Source organism: Cynara cardunculus (genome assembly GCF_001531365.2).
Source record: "Cynara cardunculus var. scolymus isolate 2C chromosome LG 3, CcrdV1, whole genome shotgun sequence".
In the NCBI taxonomy this organism is placed as follows: Eukaryota; Viridiplantae; Streptophyta; class Magnoliopsida; order Asterales; family Asteraceae; genus Cynara; species Cynara cardunculus.
The window spans coordinates 36,857,714-36,875,152 of record NC_037530.1 but is presented as its reverse complement, the minus strand read 5'-3'; the positions used below and the strand labels follow the sequence as shown (position 1 = coordinate 36,875,152).

Below are 17,439 nucleotides of genomic sequence, written 5' to 3'. Positions count from 1 at the left end.
TCTAGAAAAAAATATGTTACCTAAGTAAGTACAAAAAATATAACAAAAAGTAAAGGGTTGTTTACCAAACGCTTACCCATGTAAGTGTTTACCGACAAAATTCAACACTATTACTTACTTACAAGGTAAGATTTTAGTCCACCAAAATGGTATCGTATGCAACAATTTACCCAGTAAGTACTAACTGTGGTAAGAATCGTCGTTATCACTTACCGGATAAGACTTTCAGTTCTTGCGTTCGCTCTTAACGGGTAAGATAATTGATCCTTGTTATATTCATTCAATAAAATAATGTGACTTAGTAAGCACTTATCCGGTTAAACGTTTGGTAAACGGACCTTAAATATTGTTGTTGTATCACAACACCCGATAATGAAAGAAACAATATAACTTTAAATGTTAAAGAGGATCTATCAATTCAAAGCAGGTAATGTAGATCACCGAATCTAGTTAGCTCCAAAACGATATTATATATTTAATTCTTAAAAAAAAATAATACAATATTTGATTTAAAATATAATTTAATAAGAAAATTGACTAATAATATATAAAGTATAACCATAAATAGGGTTGGGTTCACGTCAGACCAGCTTGTTTTTGTGATATCCGTGAGAGCACTTTTTTACACTTGAAACTTTACAGCAAAACACTGTGAAGATAAAAAAAATCGAACATCCACAGCAAAAATACTGTGAAGGTTACCTTATTAAAAAAAGCCGAATCCTTATAGATCTTATGAAAACAGGGTGGTGTCATGTGATTCCAAATCACTGTGAATAAGTCAAGAAAACTTATGAACTAAAACCAATTTCGTGTATATTTTATGGTAAATTTTAATTGACTAATATATAAAACTACAATATAACTTGTTTTCTTTAAGGTAGCGGTTGATACGCAGACTAGACATGACATGACGGGACAGGACGGGACGCGACATGACTAATTGTCTGTCCTATGTTTGGTACGACTAGGACATGACAGAACAAAACTGTTAAAATGACCACATTGTTTTTAGACAGAAAATCCATTAAAATAATGTTTATTTTTTTTTAATATAAATAATGATTAGTTGATCATTTCATTTGTTAAAAACTAAATTTATTTATAATATATTACGGTTTTTCTTTCTTATTCTTAAGAAAGTATCCGAGAGGGCTTAGTTTTACCGTTCGTTTTGATTTTTATATCAGCATTCTCGCTTTTACCACTATTTCCTATTAATTCAAGTTTTGCACTATAATTTTTTTTTCTTTTGAAGTATATAAGATTTATATACGACAAATAAAACAAATAAACTCATACATTTTCCTCACTTTAGTGATGTTTAAACCTCTGATCTCTTATAAGGCCAAAAACTCAAATACCGCTAAGCCAAATACCCTAACCTCCTACAACTTGGTTGAATATTATATATTGAATTTATTTTTTGAATTAAAATTTAATATTGTTTAATAAATATATTTTAAAGGCACAAAGTTATTGTTTTTCTTACATTTTTAGAAAGAAAAAAAACCAAAAGTTGAAATGTTGGTAAGAACAAAAGTTACACCAAATGTTGGGTCTCCAAAAGAAAAACTAAATTCCCTTTTAATTTACACTTTCATTTCTTCAACAGAAATATTATTTTATAGTAAATGTTTATTGGGTAGGAGCATTTTTCCTTCCTTACGGAGTAAGGGGCTGTTTACTAAACACTTATTTTGTAAGTGCTTAACGCATAAATTTCCTCATCGGATGAACATGAAAAGGACCAAGAATCTTACCGGGTAAGAGTGATGAGAAAAATGGAGTCTTATCCGGTAAGTGATGATGGAGGCTCTTACCCATGCAAGTGTTTACCCAGTAAATTGTTGCATTTGATATGTTTTGATGTACTAAAATCTTACGTATCAAAGTAAATTATAGTGTTGACTCCTAATCCTATTGGTAATCGCTTACTAGGTAAGCATTTTGGGTAAACGGCCCCTAAGACTAAGGGGTCATTTACCAAACACTTACTTGGTAAATACTTAGCGATAAAATTCAACACTATCATTTACTTAACGAGTAAGATTTTAGTCAACAAAAACGGCTTTATATGCAACAATTTATCCGGTAAGAGCTGACCAGGGTAAGAGTCATTGTCCTCACTTACCGGATAAGACTCTCGGTCCTTGTCTCGCTCTTACCGGATAAGATTATTGGTCCTTGTCATATTTATCCTTCAACGCAATATAACTTTGTAAATAGTTACCCGAATAAGCATTTGCTAAACGACTTCTAAGACTCTCGATTCTTAATCTTTGTCATGCTCAATCAGTATGGTAGGTGATATCAGTAAGCACTTATCCGATAAACATTTAAGAAACAACTTCTTAATCTCAGAGATAAAAACAACAATAAATTATAGAACGAATCATAATTTCATAACCACCTAAGACAAAAAAAAAATCACAATCCTTTACAAATTACATGGACAAAATCGTAATTTACTCAAGTTTTAATTACAATTTAATCAAAAAAGTCATAATGAATAATTATTGTGACCCCACAAAGCATTTATTAGAAACCCACCAACCCCAATTTTTGATGTTTAAACATCGTTCCCGCTTCAAGGGATCCTAAATAGTTACCGTTATTAGCAACCATCTCCTCACATAAATCCAACCCATTTCCCAAAATCACTTCCCCCAAAGCCCCCTTTCTTTTCAAATTCAAACTTACCATCTATGGCATTGGCAGCAACCACCCACTTCATCTTTCTCTAAACCCTCTTCTTCTCTTCCCAAATGGCAAATTCCAACCCTTCTTACAGAAATCAAACACAATCGTAGCTCCAGCGACCCCATCCATGATCCTCAAATTATCGCCAATTTGTCGGATGATAAAGAGAATTCAGAACCCAATAAGATGAAGAACAACAATTGCAAGCCAGACGACAAGGAGAATGTGGATTCTAACATCGTCGTTTCCAAACAACCACCGATTGCCAAGACCCGTTTGAAAGATAGGGCTTGGAAGCCATCTTCGCTGCAGCTCTGTATGCAATTGAATGACCCTAATCCAACCTTTGGTTCCAATTTCTATGAACCCATTGGTTCCAACAAAAACAATTCGGGAAATATTTGGGATCATTCGGATTCCGAGGCTGCACCCGCTTCCTCATGGTCTACACTCCCCAACAGGTTCGTCTTTTGATCGTTGTTGAAGATTGAATGTTGTGATTGTTATTAGTAGCATTTTGACATTGGGATTGTGTATATCTGTTTTCAGGTCTTTGTTGTGTAGGCCTTTGCCTGTGGATATAGGAAGGTGTACTTGTATTATTGTGAAGGAAAAGTCGGTCGACGGGCTGAATGGTGGAACACTGTATACGCTCTACACCAATGTAATGTTGTCTCTAACTCTTCGAGTTGATATATCATGTATGGATAAAGTTGTATGTATCGATTGAAAAAGTTTTTGTTTTGGAGGGTTTTTCTCATAGATGGAAAGGTTTTTTCTGCATAAAGCGCCCTCTACACGCTTACTCGATAAGCTACTTTCTATATCATTAAGTCATTATCAAGCAGTCATGTATAGCTGACCAAATAAATTGCGAGTCTCGTTAAGCTCATTAAGCTGCTAAAACATGACCTAAGTTATCTTGCTCCGGTGCTTGCATTTTATCTATCTGTGGACTCAGACCTTAATATTTGTATGATGTCCATATGGGAATGAAATGACCAGTCTAATTTAGATTTACAGATAAAAAGGAATTTGGAACTAAGGGGGCTCTTTAGTTGGTTTTTTATTAAGTCCCGTATGGATCAAGCTGTCTGTATGGATTAATCTGTCTTTATGGATTTGGAAGGGTTTTCTCATAGATGGAATGAGCATGTTTTTTTTTTAATTGGAAAGGGCAAGTTTGGAAAAAACCTGGCTTTCTACATAAAGGTCCCCTAAAAGCTTACTAAATAAGCCACTTTCTATATCATTAAGCCACTACCAAACAATCATGTATAGCTGACCGAGTAAGCTGTGAGTCTATTAAGCTCATTAAGCTGCTGTACAGGCCCTTAAGTTTGCCCAAGTGGTTGTGATTAGCTCGAAGAACCTCCAAAGGTTCTGAGTTCGTGATGGTCTGATTATGTGTAGTCAAGAGTAGCATTGTGTCTCAACTTTGATCTTTTCTGATTCTATTATGTTGATGGTTTGTGCTTAATTACTTTGGATTGTAATTTGAATTTGTATAGGAGGGTCAAGGAAGGCAAAATCGGAAACTTGCTGTGGCTCATCATAGACGTCACAACGGTAGATCGGAGTTCATAATTGCTCAGAATACAAAAGGCATATTATGTTGTGCAGATGATAGTTATGTAGGGAGTGTGACTGCCAATCTCATGGGTTCCAAATACCATATATGGGATCAGGTCCATTTTTGAAACTTCACTACAATCGTTATAGCTTTTGTGGGGATTACATATTCACCTCTTGAAATCCAAAATTCGGTCTCTAACAAGATACTTCTTTAGTCGTTCTTTGTGAAAATATGTGGAACCTCATTAGATTGGTCTCCAAAAGAGTCTTTTGGAGAGTAATCTAATGGGTTTCACTTTTACATGTTCTCACCGGATATTAGAGTCAAGGTCAACCATTTTGACACTTTGTGTCAGTCTAGCCTCTGTTGGAGTCCACATCAGCTAGATCTGGACCATTTCTTCTCTATGCATATATGTTGAAACCTTCCTTGTATCCTAGAGGGCATTTTTGACAGAGTAATCTAATGGGGTTTTACATATTCTGACAGCTCTAATAATTCATTTGGTTGCAGGGTCGACGCGTTAATTCCATGACCAAACACTCCAAACTTCTAGCATTAGTAGCGTAAGCTCCATCTCCTTCTATATCTCTTTTGCATGGCAAAACCATGAAGATCTTCCCTTATAACTACGCATTTACCGAATTAAACCAATTCCCTTTTCCCCAAAATAGCTTTGTGCCCACAATAGCAACATGGACAGGAAGTTATAGGAGCATGAAGATATGGCTCCCAAAACATCAGTCTATGCAATTGAAGAACACAACTCAGGTTAGAAACAAGAGTATATATATACAAGCATTTGTATTCAACGTTATGCGTATTGCATAATATGAGCATGGTCTTTATGTGTGGTATGTTTCTGGTCCAGGCACAACATATCAATGGGCTACCGAAGGATTGGGAAGAGAGAATGGACAGAGTACATCAGTTGTTCTCAAGAGTTCCACACTACAACAATGTAAAGTTTACATATATATGGGCAGGTTCCATTAGGAGCCTAAAACTGATTAGAAACCCCGGAACTAGCCACAGCAGGACACGTGGCATATTCATCAGGAATATGGATGTGTAATTCATCATGATTGTGTGGTTCATCAGGAATATGTAACCACATTCATGATGAATATTCATCTTGAATGTGTTATTCATGATGAATGAAGAGAGATACGTGGCATGATGTGGATGGTTCCCAGGTTCCTAATCAATTTTGGGTTTCTAATGGCACTTCCCTCTAGACATACGAATGAATTTAATAGATTATGAATGCTCTCTTCTAAACACTCTGCTATGATCCAGGTCTCAAAGCAATATGAGTTGGATTTCAGAAATAGGGGAAAAGCAGCAGGACTTAAAATCCAGAGTTCAGCCAAGAACTTCCAGTTGACTTTGGAGGTAAACTTGCCTTTCCTTGATATACATATAGGGGGTGAAACCTATGTAGAATGTGAGTTTTTATGCCTCTTTCTTCCATATGCATATTTAGATCCTACCCATAAAATGGTGAATGAGGGACAATATATAAATGAACTAACCAACAAACAAATGCAAAAGTTCACAAAATTTGGTGCATGAAAAAGGGTGGATGTCACCAGAGCCCTTTGGTCTCCTACGAGGTCAGGGGTTCAAACCTCACCAAAAATGAGGAGGGTATGTTGAGTTTATTTGTTGCATATAAGTATTATATACTTAAAAGAAAATGTAAATGTCACAACTTTTGGTTGAGGTTTTGATCTGTATTTTCCGGTGTTCAGAAAAATGGAAGACAAACAATTTTGCAACTTGGGAGGATAGGGAAGTCCAAGTATGTGATGGACTACAGGTATTAACAACATAATTCATCTAGTTTGTGTTTTCTCTACGAAATCATGAGGGTTTTTTTATATATACACGTGCATTTGCTTTTCAGATATCCGCTAACCGGTTATCAGGCCTTCAGCATATGTTTGGCGTCTATCGATTCAAAGCTTTGCTGCACAATGTGAACACATTCTGATTGCTGAAATGGGTTTATCAACAAGAGCTTTGACATAATTGTGAAATTTGTTAACTTCGACTTCAAATTCTCTTTATCATTCCTTATGATATATATCTCTTATTTTCAAAGTTTCTTGAGGCAATTAATCATTTGTCTATGTCTTTACATCAATTTACCAAGGTTAGGTTTAAATAAGAAAAATCAAGGAGCTGTTTGGTTGGTTTTTTATTATGTCTAAAATTGTCTTGTATGAATTAATTTGTCCGTATGGATTGAGAAAATTTAGTTCGAAAGGGTTTTTTCATAGATAGAAGGAGCGGGTTTAGAAAAAAACTTAACTTTCTGTGAGTCATGTTCTGATAAGTCATTTTCTACAACATTAAGACATTACTAGACAATTATATATTTCTATAACATTAAGACATTCAATAATTCACATATGAATATTTCCTATTTACCTTGTCATAGTATTTGGGGTTTTTACTTAAACCGGCCCTATACACATATGGGGACATTTATTTATTAGACGTGTCAAAGTACATAATGTGACATTAGCTGTAGCAGCAGCTGGCTTTAGCTTGAAATGAAGCACATATTTTGTCAATTAAAAAAAGTGCAAATTGCATGAAAAAGTAACATATTTTAAACTTGATTTCTATTTTGGGTAACGTATTTTCAAAACTTCTATTTTGGTACTTAAGATGTAAAGTTTTAAACATTTAAGTACCTGGGTAACTGGTTGAAGTATTAACCGGTTATCATACTGATGTGGCGAGTAATGTGGTATCCAACTCAGTATTATTTGTTGACCTAGTCAGTGACATGGATTTGTTTTAATCTAAAAATTAGTCTAAAATTAGTCTTCATGGGGTTACCCGGGTACTTAAATGTTTAAAACTTTACATCTTAAGTACCAAAATAGAAGTTTTAAAAGTACGTTACCCAAAATAAAAATCAAGTTAAAATACGTTACTTTTTCATGCAATTTGCCGATTAAAAAACCTATCAAATTTAAGTCAAAGTTTGGTTGGTTTGAAACGAGTTAATGCAACATGTTGGCCGTATTTTATGTGTTGCCACTGCCACATGTAGCTTTTATATGCCAACACCATTAAAGATTTGGTACATCATTTCCAATATTAATTTGGCAGGTACTGAAAATTGATGCTTTTTGAATTTATTGACTCCAAATCAATGTTTAAAACGATGCTTCATAAACTAACCAACCAAAACGATGATGGATCAAATGCCAAAACCCAAAACAACTTATTTTATGACCAATTAAATCATCGATTCAAATCAAAGATAAAATGCAAACTTTCGCGCCTTCGAAAAGACTCTAATCAAAGTGGATGCAAGAACGTTGAGAATTTTCCTTGACTGTTCTCCAAGATCGAAGTGGGCACAAGTTAGGCTCAGACAAACACAGTTTGAAAACAATTAAAGAAATGAGGCTTTTGATGCCTGCAACATTTTTATTAGGTTTCTTTTTCTTGAGGAAAAAAGTATAGAAATCAATGAATGTCTATGCCTCATGATAGGTAGGTATATCTACACTTAGAAATAATTTTTAAATTAGAGACAAAACGAAAGATGAATAAAACTCTCGTCTCTCTGCAAGTCAAATAAGTAAATCCTAAAATCATCATTACCGTCAGCGTCGTTGAACTTGCTCCGATCACCGGTTTATGCGTCAAGCTCGCTTTCGAACATAGGTGCAGAAAATGAATTCAGATCTGCGAAAATATTGTCATCACCCTCGGCATAGCTGTTGGAATCATGGCAGTAAAAATTGGTCTGTATATCGTCAGGGAAGCTTCGCCGAGGCCGATCTGATTCCGGCGGCGTCGAAGGGGAGTCAACCGCCGAGGTCATCTCCATCATTTCCTTATACTTTGGGGACTGCAACAGTAGCCCTAGGGCTGAGGAAGGTGGCGGAGGTATACTGGTGGTTGTTTCGCCGGAGCTTGAGCTTTCCGGTTGCTGGTTTTGGTTGTTGGAAAGGGAGCTTGACCCTGGATGTTGACTAGGGTTAATTTGGATACCGTTTGAGTTGTTGGGATCTGTTTGGTTGGGTCTTAACCACTTGATGTAACGGCTCAGGTCAAAGTTTGTAACGGCGTTAAGTCCTCTGTACTCTATTGCTGCCATATCGTAAGCCGTCGCCGCTTCTTCTTGGGTGGCTGAGTGATAACATCACAAAGTTCAGGGGTATATTCATAAATTTAGCTACAAAAAATAATTATCATACTATAAAACCATATTTGTATAAAAATATCGTTTTTATTTATTTTATAGAAAAAAAGATAAAAGACTAAAATAACCCTTGATTTAACAGAGTTAACGTTGACATTAGTCAAATGGACTATTGCCAGAACAAATTGAATACCACAAGAACCAAATCCACAATAAACATACTATGGAAACCATAATAAAAAAATCAAAACACAGAGACCAAATCCACCGTTCACTCTAAAATATAATATAATACAATATAAATTAATTATACTTTCAAATTAGGTGCAAAACACTAAAAAGACAGTTCTAATTTCAATGATTTACACTTTTATGTTTCATAGTTATTAACAATTTAAACTCAAATTTAAATTTAGATATGATACCGCAGCCTCTTAATTTTCTGCAAAGCTGTTCAGTCATAGTACAAAACGAATTTCAATGGTGGTACCGCCAAGGCTTGTAAAAAATGTCATGCTGCTATTGAATATATTAGGAGTAGCATGTGCCGCCACTTTTTTACAAGAATCACCGCCACTTTAATGTTTGTCAACGAGTCTCACATCGATTAAATTTGGATCTATTTTTATACTATATTAGAAAGCATTTGACAAAAACTCTTAAAAACTATTTTTTATGCATGAAGTACTGTTTATTGATACATATTATTTAAAATTCAATATTACAAGTACATTGTGCGTAAGGTCAATTTATTAAAGCTCTATTTTGAAAACAACTTATGTTTTTCTACAAAAGTCTTTATCATCTTATTATAAGTTAGAATGATTTAACTTCTTCAAGAACTCCATATTATCGGTTTGGAACTGGTATAAGTTGTATATCCAAACACTTAAAAGTGCTTATTATTGGTGTCATACCGGAATAAATTAATAAGTTATTTTTATAAACAATCTCAAATACCCTTATATGGATGAAGTGGAGTATGTGTGATGTTCGACTAAAGAGAGTAGGAGGAGGAGAAAGGATTCATTTGGTTGAACCATAATAATATTTGGTGGTATTGAATTCAAAGTTATGTGCATGAAATATTTGGTGGAGGGTTGGGAGTTGGGACCATGGGGTTGACTAACCAAGCCTTCAATTTTCTTAACATCACGACCAATGGGCTAAGCGGTTGAGGGTTGGTCATCTATTGTACCAACTGCATCCTCTTCTTTCATTTATTCTTCCTTTAATGTATTTTCTCTTTCATCCCATTTCAATCAAACATCCGGTAAACGTTTACCAGGTAAATTGTTGCATACGATGTCGTTTTGATACTCCAAAATCTTATTCGATAAGTAATAGTGTTAAATTTTACCTGTAAACACTTAATAAGTGTTTAGTAAACGGCCAAGACACACCTCACATTTGATGGAGATGTTTGGGTGATGGTAAATATATTGCTTTTTATTTTCAAATTAGAAAAAAAAAACACATCTTCATTTGTTTATTCAATAACTCCAAAAGGGATATTTATAATGGTTATATTTTAATTGTCTTACTTCAACAATGTCATTTTTCATTTGGTCTTTTTTATATATATCATATTTAATATTTAATTTAACATAAAGATATAAAAGAATAAAAACAAACAATTAAAATAGGAGTTTACCGTATGTTCCGAGATACAGATACTTGTTACCGAAAACCCGGCCAATACGAGCCTCCCATCTACCATTATGATGGTGCCTACACATTAAACAAGAACCAAATGAATACAATTGCTTATTTTACTGTTCCGAAAACCGACTAACACGGTCATTGGAAATACCTTGCTACGCCTCTGTATTTTGAAACTCCTCGTGAAAAACCGCTACTTTTTCTACGATAAGAATATATATTTACAGTAATTTAGAGAAAGAACCAAGATGCAAATCATCAAGCAAAATATGTGACTTTAAAAAGTTCTTCACAAGAGAGGTTTAAACGAGAACAATAATCAAATAGAAAAACATGAAAACAGTCAAAGCAAGAATGAGCCGTGACCAAAGTCGCGTGAATCACATTTCTTTTTCTCTTATTTGGTTATTGTTCTCGTATGAATCTGACTACATTTTTAAGTAGGTGTTACCTGCGCAAAGATCCGATATACTCCTCTTTTGACAAACCCTCCATGCCTCGAAGCTCTTCTTTGTAGGTTTCGAGCTGCAAAATATCATGAACACGTATTAATTCATTTTTAGGAAATTAAATTTGAATAAATAAATATTAATATTTTTGAAATAAATAAATTACAGGGAAATTGAGGATGGTGTCTTGTCCCCAATACTTCAATGCTGCCAAGTCATATGCATGTGCAGCGGCTTTTTCATCGTCGTAGGCCCCTAAATATCACGAATTTGGATAAGTTTTGAAAGTATTTTGAATTGGAAACACCATTTTTCCCACTTTTTGTATTGTAATTTATTGATACAGTAATGAAATTGAACCAAGATGCATCCAGAATCCAGATATGGATGCCAAGCTTACCTAAATATACTGTGTTTCAGTAGGAATCGCCACCATTTTCATGGAAATCAGTAAGAAAATGAAATTCAAGTTATAAGTTGAATCGAAGAAATGAAAACGTAATCACGATTTAATTTTGAATCAGAAAGAAGAAAACCTTGTCTTCCTTTTTTGTTTTGTGATTCATTCCAGCAATTCTTATCCCATAAATGAGCTTCATAACGACCAGTCCATCGATGCCTTCATGTTCAAACGGAATCAAATTCAATCTCTAAATAACAAAAAAAAAAAAAATCAAATTACTTCGAGATTGAAAATCGTACCTGGTGACGCCTCTGTAGATTGAGCTACGTTGTGGAGGGGAATCTCTCTGAACCGTCTTACGTGTTCTCTTAGGCTTTCCAATGACTGGCTTGGTTTCATTGTTGCCATTCGATGCCGCATTCTTCTTCTGTGAAATCTTCGCCATTAAAACTTCAATTTCTATCGAAGAAATGAAGCTAATTCTACAGTCTACACAAGCAGAGTAGGGGAGAGAGAGAGAGATCAAATTATGAAGAAAGGGGACTGGGTCATCATCCAATGACCATGGTGATGGCCATATAAAAGCAATTGATGTGAGAGAGAGAGAAATATATATATATTATATATAAACAATGGGGGTTTTGGATTAGTGGGGGAAATCAGTGCGAGCCGGCTGAATCAGTGAGGGGGAGAAAAGGGTTTTGTTGTGTGGGTGAGAGTGTGACTGTGTGAGACTGACGAGTGAGAGAAGATGGCCGTCTGCAAGCGGCCTTTCAAGTGCAATTGTCTTGTGTTTTCTGTTGTTTGGACTTGAATTGGATCCGACGGTGAGGGTTTATTTTGGGTTTTACTAATTGTCATTTGTGCCCTAATTTTACATTTCTTTGCTTTTTAGGCCCAAATCATCTCCTGACCATCACGGGATCGATCCCAATAAAACTTCTTAACTTTTTAAAACATTTATAGATTAAACAATATTAAAAGGGTACTTGTGCAATACAACGAGATACATCTTGATTTTAATATTTTATTTTATTCTTTATATCAGTCGATGTTATAATATAGTCTTACGTGATTATGAAAAAAAAGATGATGTTTTTATTTTTGAATAAAATATAAATTTGAAGATATCATAAAAATTTAACAAAAATATATTAATATTAGTATCAAAATAACTATTTAAAATTCCTCATTTTTTGTGTAACTTTTTAATTCAATTTTTTTTAATTATAATTTAATTTTGATTCAATAACAACGAAGTAATTTATATTTGGTTTAATAATATAATTTTCTTATAAAGATAACAATTAATTATTTTGTTAGAACTCGATAATAATCTTAATTATATTTTAGATTTTTTATTTTTTAAAATGAGATGTGTATCCACTATTTGATTATGTTTATCTGCAGTTAGTTGCACGAATTCAAACATAAAGCTTTAATAAGTTGTACTTATGCATAATTTACTTATAATCTTGAATTTTAAGTAATATGCATCAATATACAGTACTTTATGCATAAAAAAGATTTTTAATAGTTTTTGTCAAATGTTTTATAATATAGTATAAAATAAGTGATTATTGTTCGTTCCATTACTAATTTACTAAAAAGGTACTCGTGCAATGCATCGAGATAAATCTTCATTTTAATGTTTAGTTTTTATTCTTTGTTTTTATCAATATAATACGATTTTACGTGGTTTTGAGAAAGCGGTAATGTTTTTATTTTTGAATTCAAATGTATTTACGTAAAATTACTTGTAATATTAAATTTTAAGTATTGTGCATCAATAAACAGTACTTCATGCATAAAAATGATTTTTAAGAGTTTTTTTGTTAAATGTTTTATGATATAGTATAGATATATTTGATTTAAAGGTATTCGATAATAAGTTAAGGTTTAATAAATTTTATTAATTACAAAATTAAAAATTGTGGTTTAAAAATAAATTAAATTAAAGTACCAGAAATTCATAATAATTTCAATATGGCCACATTTTGTGTTCATTGCGATTCTTTAAAGCAAAATCCTATGAGATAGGTACGAATTCATAATTGTAACACATTTATAGATACTATATTATATAGTTAAATAATGTTTTTTATTTATTTAATTATTATATTATTTCTGGTAAAGCAAGATATATGGATTAATTTTGGAGGTCACGTGCTCACGTGATCATGACAAGGATGTCTGACTTTGTTTAAAAACTCTCTTGGAAAAATATTCACGTTGGACTTATATCTCTATAACCAATTCCAGTTTAAATAATCCACAAGTCTATAATTCTAAATACAATTGTGGTATTTGATTGGTTTGAATTTGTGCTTTAAATGTCAAAAGTGTCTAGAGGTTTTAGGTTTAAATCCAAATAGAAATAAAATTTCTCTTGTGACCACGGAGATTCAAATTCAGTGACTCTGGACTACCCACAAAGCAAGTGGTCGTCCTAGGATTAGTCGGCTCGTATAACGAGTTGGATATCCATATTAATAAAAAAAAATCTATAATTCTATATACCTTTAACAGATGTTGAGCAAAGTAAAGTTTGAGAATCTTATCTAGTAAGAAGTATAACAAGACTTGAGTGTGAATGTGCGATAGAAGACTTTTACTCGGTCAACGCTTACCAACAACTCATTTTGATAGCCGAAAATGTTACCCAAAGGTAAGTGAATTTGATAAAATCTTGTCGATAAATGTTTATCGGTAAATGTTCAGTAAACGGCCCTAATTGTATCTACTTTTCTTTTCAGTATTGTGTTAGGAATAGATATTTTAGGTGGTTGGTTAATAGTTACAGACTTATATGTTAAGTTAAACATGGTATCTCTGTTTAGATTTAATGAACATGCATTTGAAATTGAATACGACGTAATAAATGTATCAGTTACTGGTCATGTATATTTGGTAAGTGTCATTTCTCGTAATTTTGATTTCTTGTATATTCCAAATTACTGGGTTTCGAAGAACTCGGGAGATGGCAGTTTGGTGAATTGTTTTTCTTACATTTTCGTAAGAACTATTAATGTTATAGAAGGTGATTTTAGCTGAGACCATCCATTGTGGTAATACCGAAATGGATTGCTAAAATGCTACGTAGGCGAAAATGACTGATATGGCATAAATCTAGTAAAGAATATTTAATTGGAATTTTATTTTTATCTGAATAAAGTATAGAATTTTATGAAAATACGGTCATTTAAGAAATTAATTTGATTATGATATATGAAATGAAATAACAAAAGTAATTGTTAATAAGTTGATGTACCAGTTAAAATATTATCGATTGTTTGCTTACTTCTTAATAGTTCCATTAAGATGTAGTCTATGGATCGTTAAGAGGTGAATATTGTTTGACAAAAGAAAAATATGTCTTTTAATAGTTCTAAAATCCTCATAATGATTTTGTATCATGGGCTTCCCTTAACCATCCAACACCCTAATTTCATTGTAAACATTTACCAAACAATTATATTTTCTTTTTGCACTATATAATGAGATCTTAATCATTCTGAGCACTCAATCATTTTGCATCAAACCATTCAGTAACTGTCAAACAGTCCCAAAGGTAGTGGATGGTCTCATAGTTCTAAAAAATCGTGTGTACATGAATCATTAGTTTAATTACATGACTTGATTTGGTAAAATTTTTATTACTGATATATCCAGTACATAAACATAAAAGTTTTAGTGTTCAAGGTATACAGAAATGAGGACATGTTAATTTGGTCTAAACGATCCTAAAATAATCCATTTTTTAACCTGATTTATTTGGACCTATTATTGATTTTTATCGATCATCTATCTTACCTTATTATATAATTCATTTAATTTATCATATTTAATTAAATATAAAAGGTTACTTGAGTCAGATATACACGTTCTATTTATTAACATAACGATGAATGAAATGAAGATGGTTGAGTACAAGTTATGGCTGGAATGATGACCGTCTATTTTAGGTGCACCAAATTTACGGCTCGTTTTAAAGACGATCTCTCATGGGGCCCTTCTTGTTCAATATGTTGGCCATCGCTCTCTCTATGTTTTGAATATTCATTACATCGAATTTTGTGAAAGAATTTATCGCTTTATAAAAATATAAGTTATGTTTTGGAAGGTATCAACCAATATATATGTCAGAATAATTATACATGGGAGCATATCGGGAAAGACAAAAATGGTCATACTGATCTAATAACATCTGAAATTCTTGAAAGGTCACTTGTGTCATATTTTCGTTTGGGATTTTTCGATATTCATGTCATGTGATATCGGTATGAGAATGGAATGTTTGGTCGAACTTCGACTATGAAACAATAGCAGACAATTTGGACTCTAATCGTTAAGTGACGTTTATCGGATCCGGTAAAAAGGACCTATGTATTATAATTGTTACAAATTAAAATGTATCTCAAGTCGTTTTAAATAATAAACACCATGTAACGAAACAAATGACTTTTAGACCAATGTTGACTTAAATGGCAAAAAGGACAACATTTGGGACGTTGGGTTGTACAATTTTAAAATACAATAATTAAATTAAAATCTAATTTTGATATATGTTTTTAGTTACAAGAAGTAATTTCGGGTAAACTTTTACTGACAAGAGTTACCACATTCGCTTATGTTATCAGGTAACATTCTCCGTCATCAAAATGGGTTATGTGTAAACGTCTTTTAGCTGGTAAATGTTTATCGGTAAGAGTCTTATCTCACACTCACCGGGTAAGGTTATCGGTCATTGCTATGGTTCTTACCAGACAAGATTCTTGGTTCTTGATATGCCTCTTACTGGACAAGTTCCCCAGTCATTGTCATGCTTACTCAATAAGAGCTTACACAGTAAACATTTGGTAAAGCCCCTCATTAATTCAAGAGATGTTTGATAACAAAATGGGCAAAGTCGGGGAAACGTGTTAACCGAATCAACACTGTTTTGAAAGCCAAATGCAGGGTTCAAAACATTCATGTGTTTGATTTGGTCAAGAGATCATACTTATAGATGTTGCTTTGAATGTATTTAGTCATATATGATTAATACGCTTGTATCACGTGTAATGATATATGGTTTTAAAACTTTCCGTCTTCTAACAACTTGATCAACTTCTCGTTTGGTCTTTTACTCTTTACAGTCTCTAATAATCCAATTGGTTGATTTTGATCAAAATAGTACTATTTATTTTGTGTATATAGTATGGTTGCTCTAACAAGAGCAAATAATCAAATCTACAATGGTAAGTTTTGACACATACATACATACATACATACATACATACATACACACACACACATACATACATACATACATACATACATACATACATACATACATACATACATACATACATACATACATACACATACACACACATACATACATACATACATACATACATACACACATACATACATACATACACACATACATACATACATACATACATACATACACACACACATACACACACACACACATACATACGATAGCTGAAAAATAGAATCATTTCCATTGACTACGTAAAGTCGAAGGAGAATATTGTCGATCATTTAATAAAAGGCATAAGTAGAGAGTAAGTATCATTTTCATCGAGGGGAATGAGCTTAAAGCCGATACAATGAGTTCTCCTCAACGCCAACCTAACCTAGCAACAATGTGGATCACTCAAGCGACACTTGTACAGAAGTATGCATATTCCTGTGATGACTTTTATATGTATATTTTCTTTGATGACTTATGGATGAAATTTATATTCTTAATAACGGTGATAGCTATCACAGTGGAATACTATGTAATATTCTTGATCAACATTACTTATGTGAGACTGACATTGGCTACGTCTTCTAAAACTCTCATGAAGAAAGAATCTACTCACAAGTCACAACCAAAATGAACACATCGGTAAGAATTAAATCATGTGTAGATTTGATATTTGTGATACATATTATCTCGATCTACTACAAAAAGTGGTTAGTTCAAGACCTTAGTTCATTGCCCACTAAAATAGAGTCGATAGTTATTCACTATGAAAGGTTCAAGTCCAAAAGACACATTTTCCGATATATATCATAACTAGCTTGGTGATAGATAAATAAATTCCATAATATTTCTTAATTTCTATTCAAATAAAGGGTATTATTGGGGTTTGAATATAAAATATGGAGTATTGTAAAATAATAATAATCCAACCCTTACGAGTTGGGTTGGGTTGGGTTGGGTTGACTTTACAGGTCAATATTATTCATAACTTTTACGAATGAAAACGAGAAATGTTACTAAAATTCACCCAAACAAATTATTACGATCATCGTAATATAAATTGATTTGTTTAAATCATCATAAATGTTTAAAAAATTAATAACTTTTACAAATTGAAAGCAAGAAATGATTCCAAAGACCAATTCTGAATTGAACTAATGAAATTGGAAGATCAGGGTCCATTTCCACAACTAATTATGGGCCGGGGAT

At 33.0% G+C, this 17,439-nt stretch overlaps 2 protein-coding genes across 2 annotated transcripts; one reads left to right on the top strand and one right to left on the bottom strand.

The window, feature by feature from the left end:
• The first annotated feature begins 1,784 nt into the window (after positions 1-1,784).
• LOC112509213 (tubby-like protein 8) lies at positions 1,785-6,405 on the top strand. Its single transcript, XM_025114068.1, has 10 exons — positions 1,785-1,799; positions 2,722-3,164; positions 3,253-3,367; positions 4,215-4,391; positions 4,793-4,845; positions 4,954-5,050; positions 5,151-5,240; positions 5,579-5,674; positions 6,034-6,101; positions 6,189-6,405. The coding sequence occupies exons 1-10, from the start codon at positions 1,785-1,787 to the stop codon at positions 6,262-6,264; spliced, it is 1,230 nt and encodes a 409-aa protein (XP_024969836.1). The 3' UTR covers positions 6,265-6,405.
• Positions 6,406-7,741: 1,336 nt separating this feature from the next.
• LOC112509924 (AP2-like ethylene-responsive transcription factor At1g16060) lies at positions 7,742-11,513 on the bottom strand. The gene is made up of 8 exons (XM_025115134.1): positions 11,267-11,513; positions 11,101-11,183; positions 10,965-10,973; positions 10,731-10,819; positions 10,567-10,640; positions 10,267-10,317; positions 10,108-10,184; positions 7,742-8,440 (listed from the first exon to the last, which is right to left on the bottom strand). The coding sequence occupies exons 1-8, from the start codon at positions 11,410-11,412 to the stop codon at positions 7,944-7,946; spliced, it is 1,026 nt and encodes a 341-aa protein (XP_024970902.1). The 5' UTR covers positions 11,413-11,513; the 3' UTR covers positions 7,742-7,943.
• Positions 11,514-17,439: the final 5,926 nt, after the last annotated feature.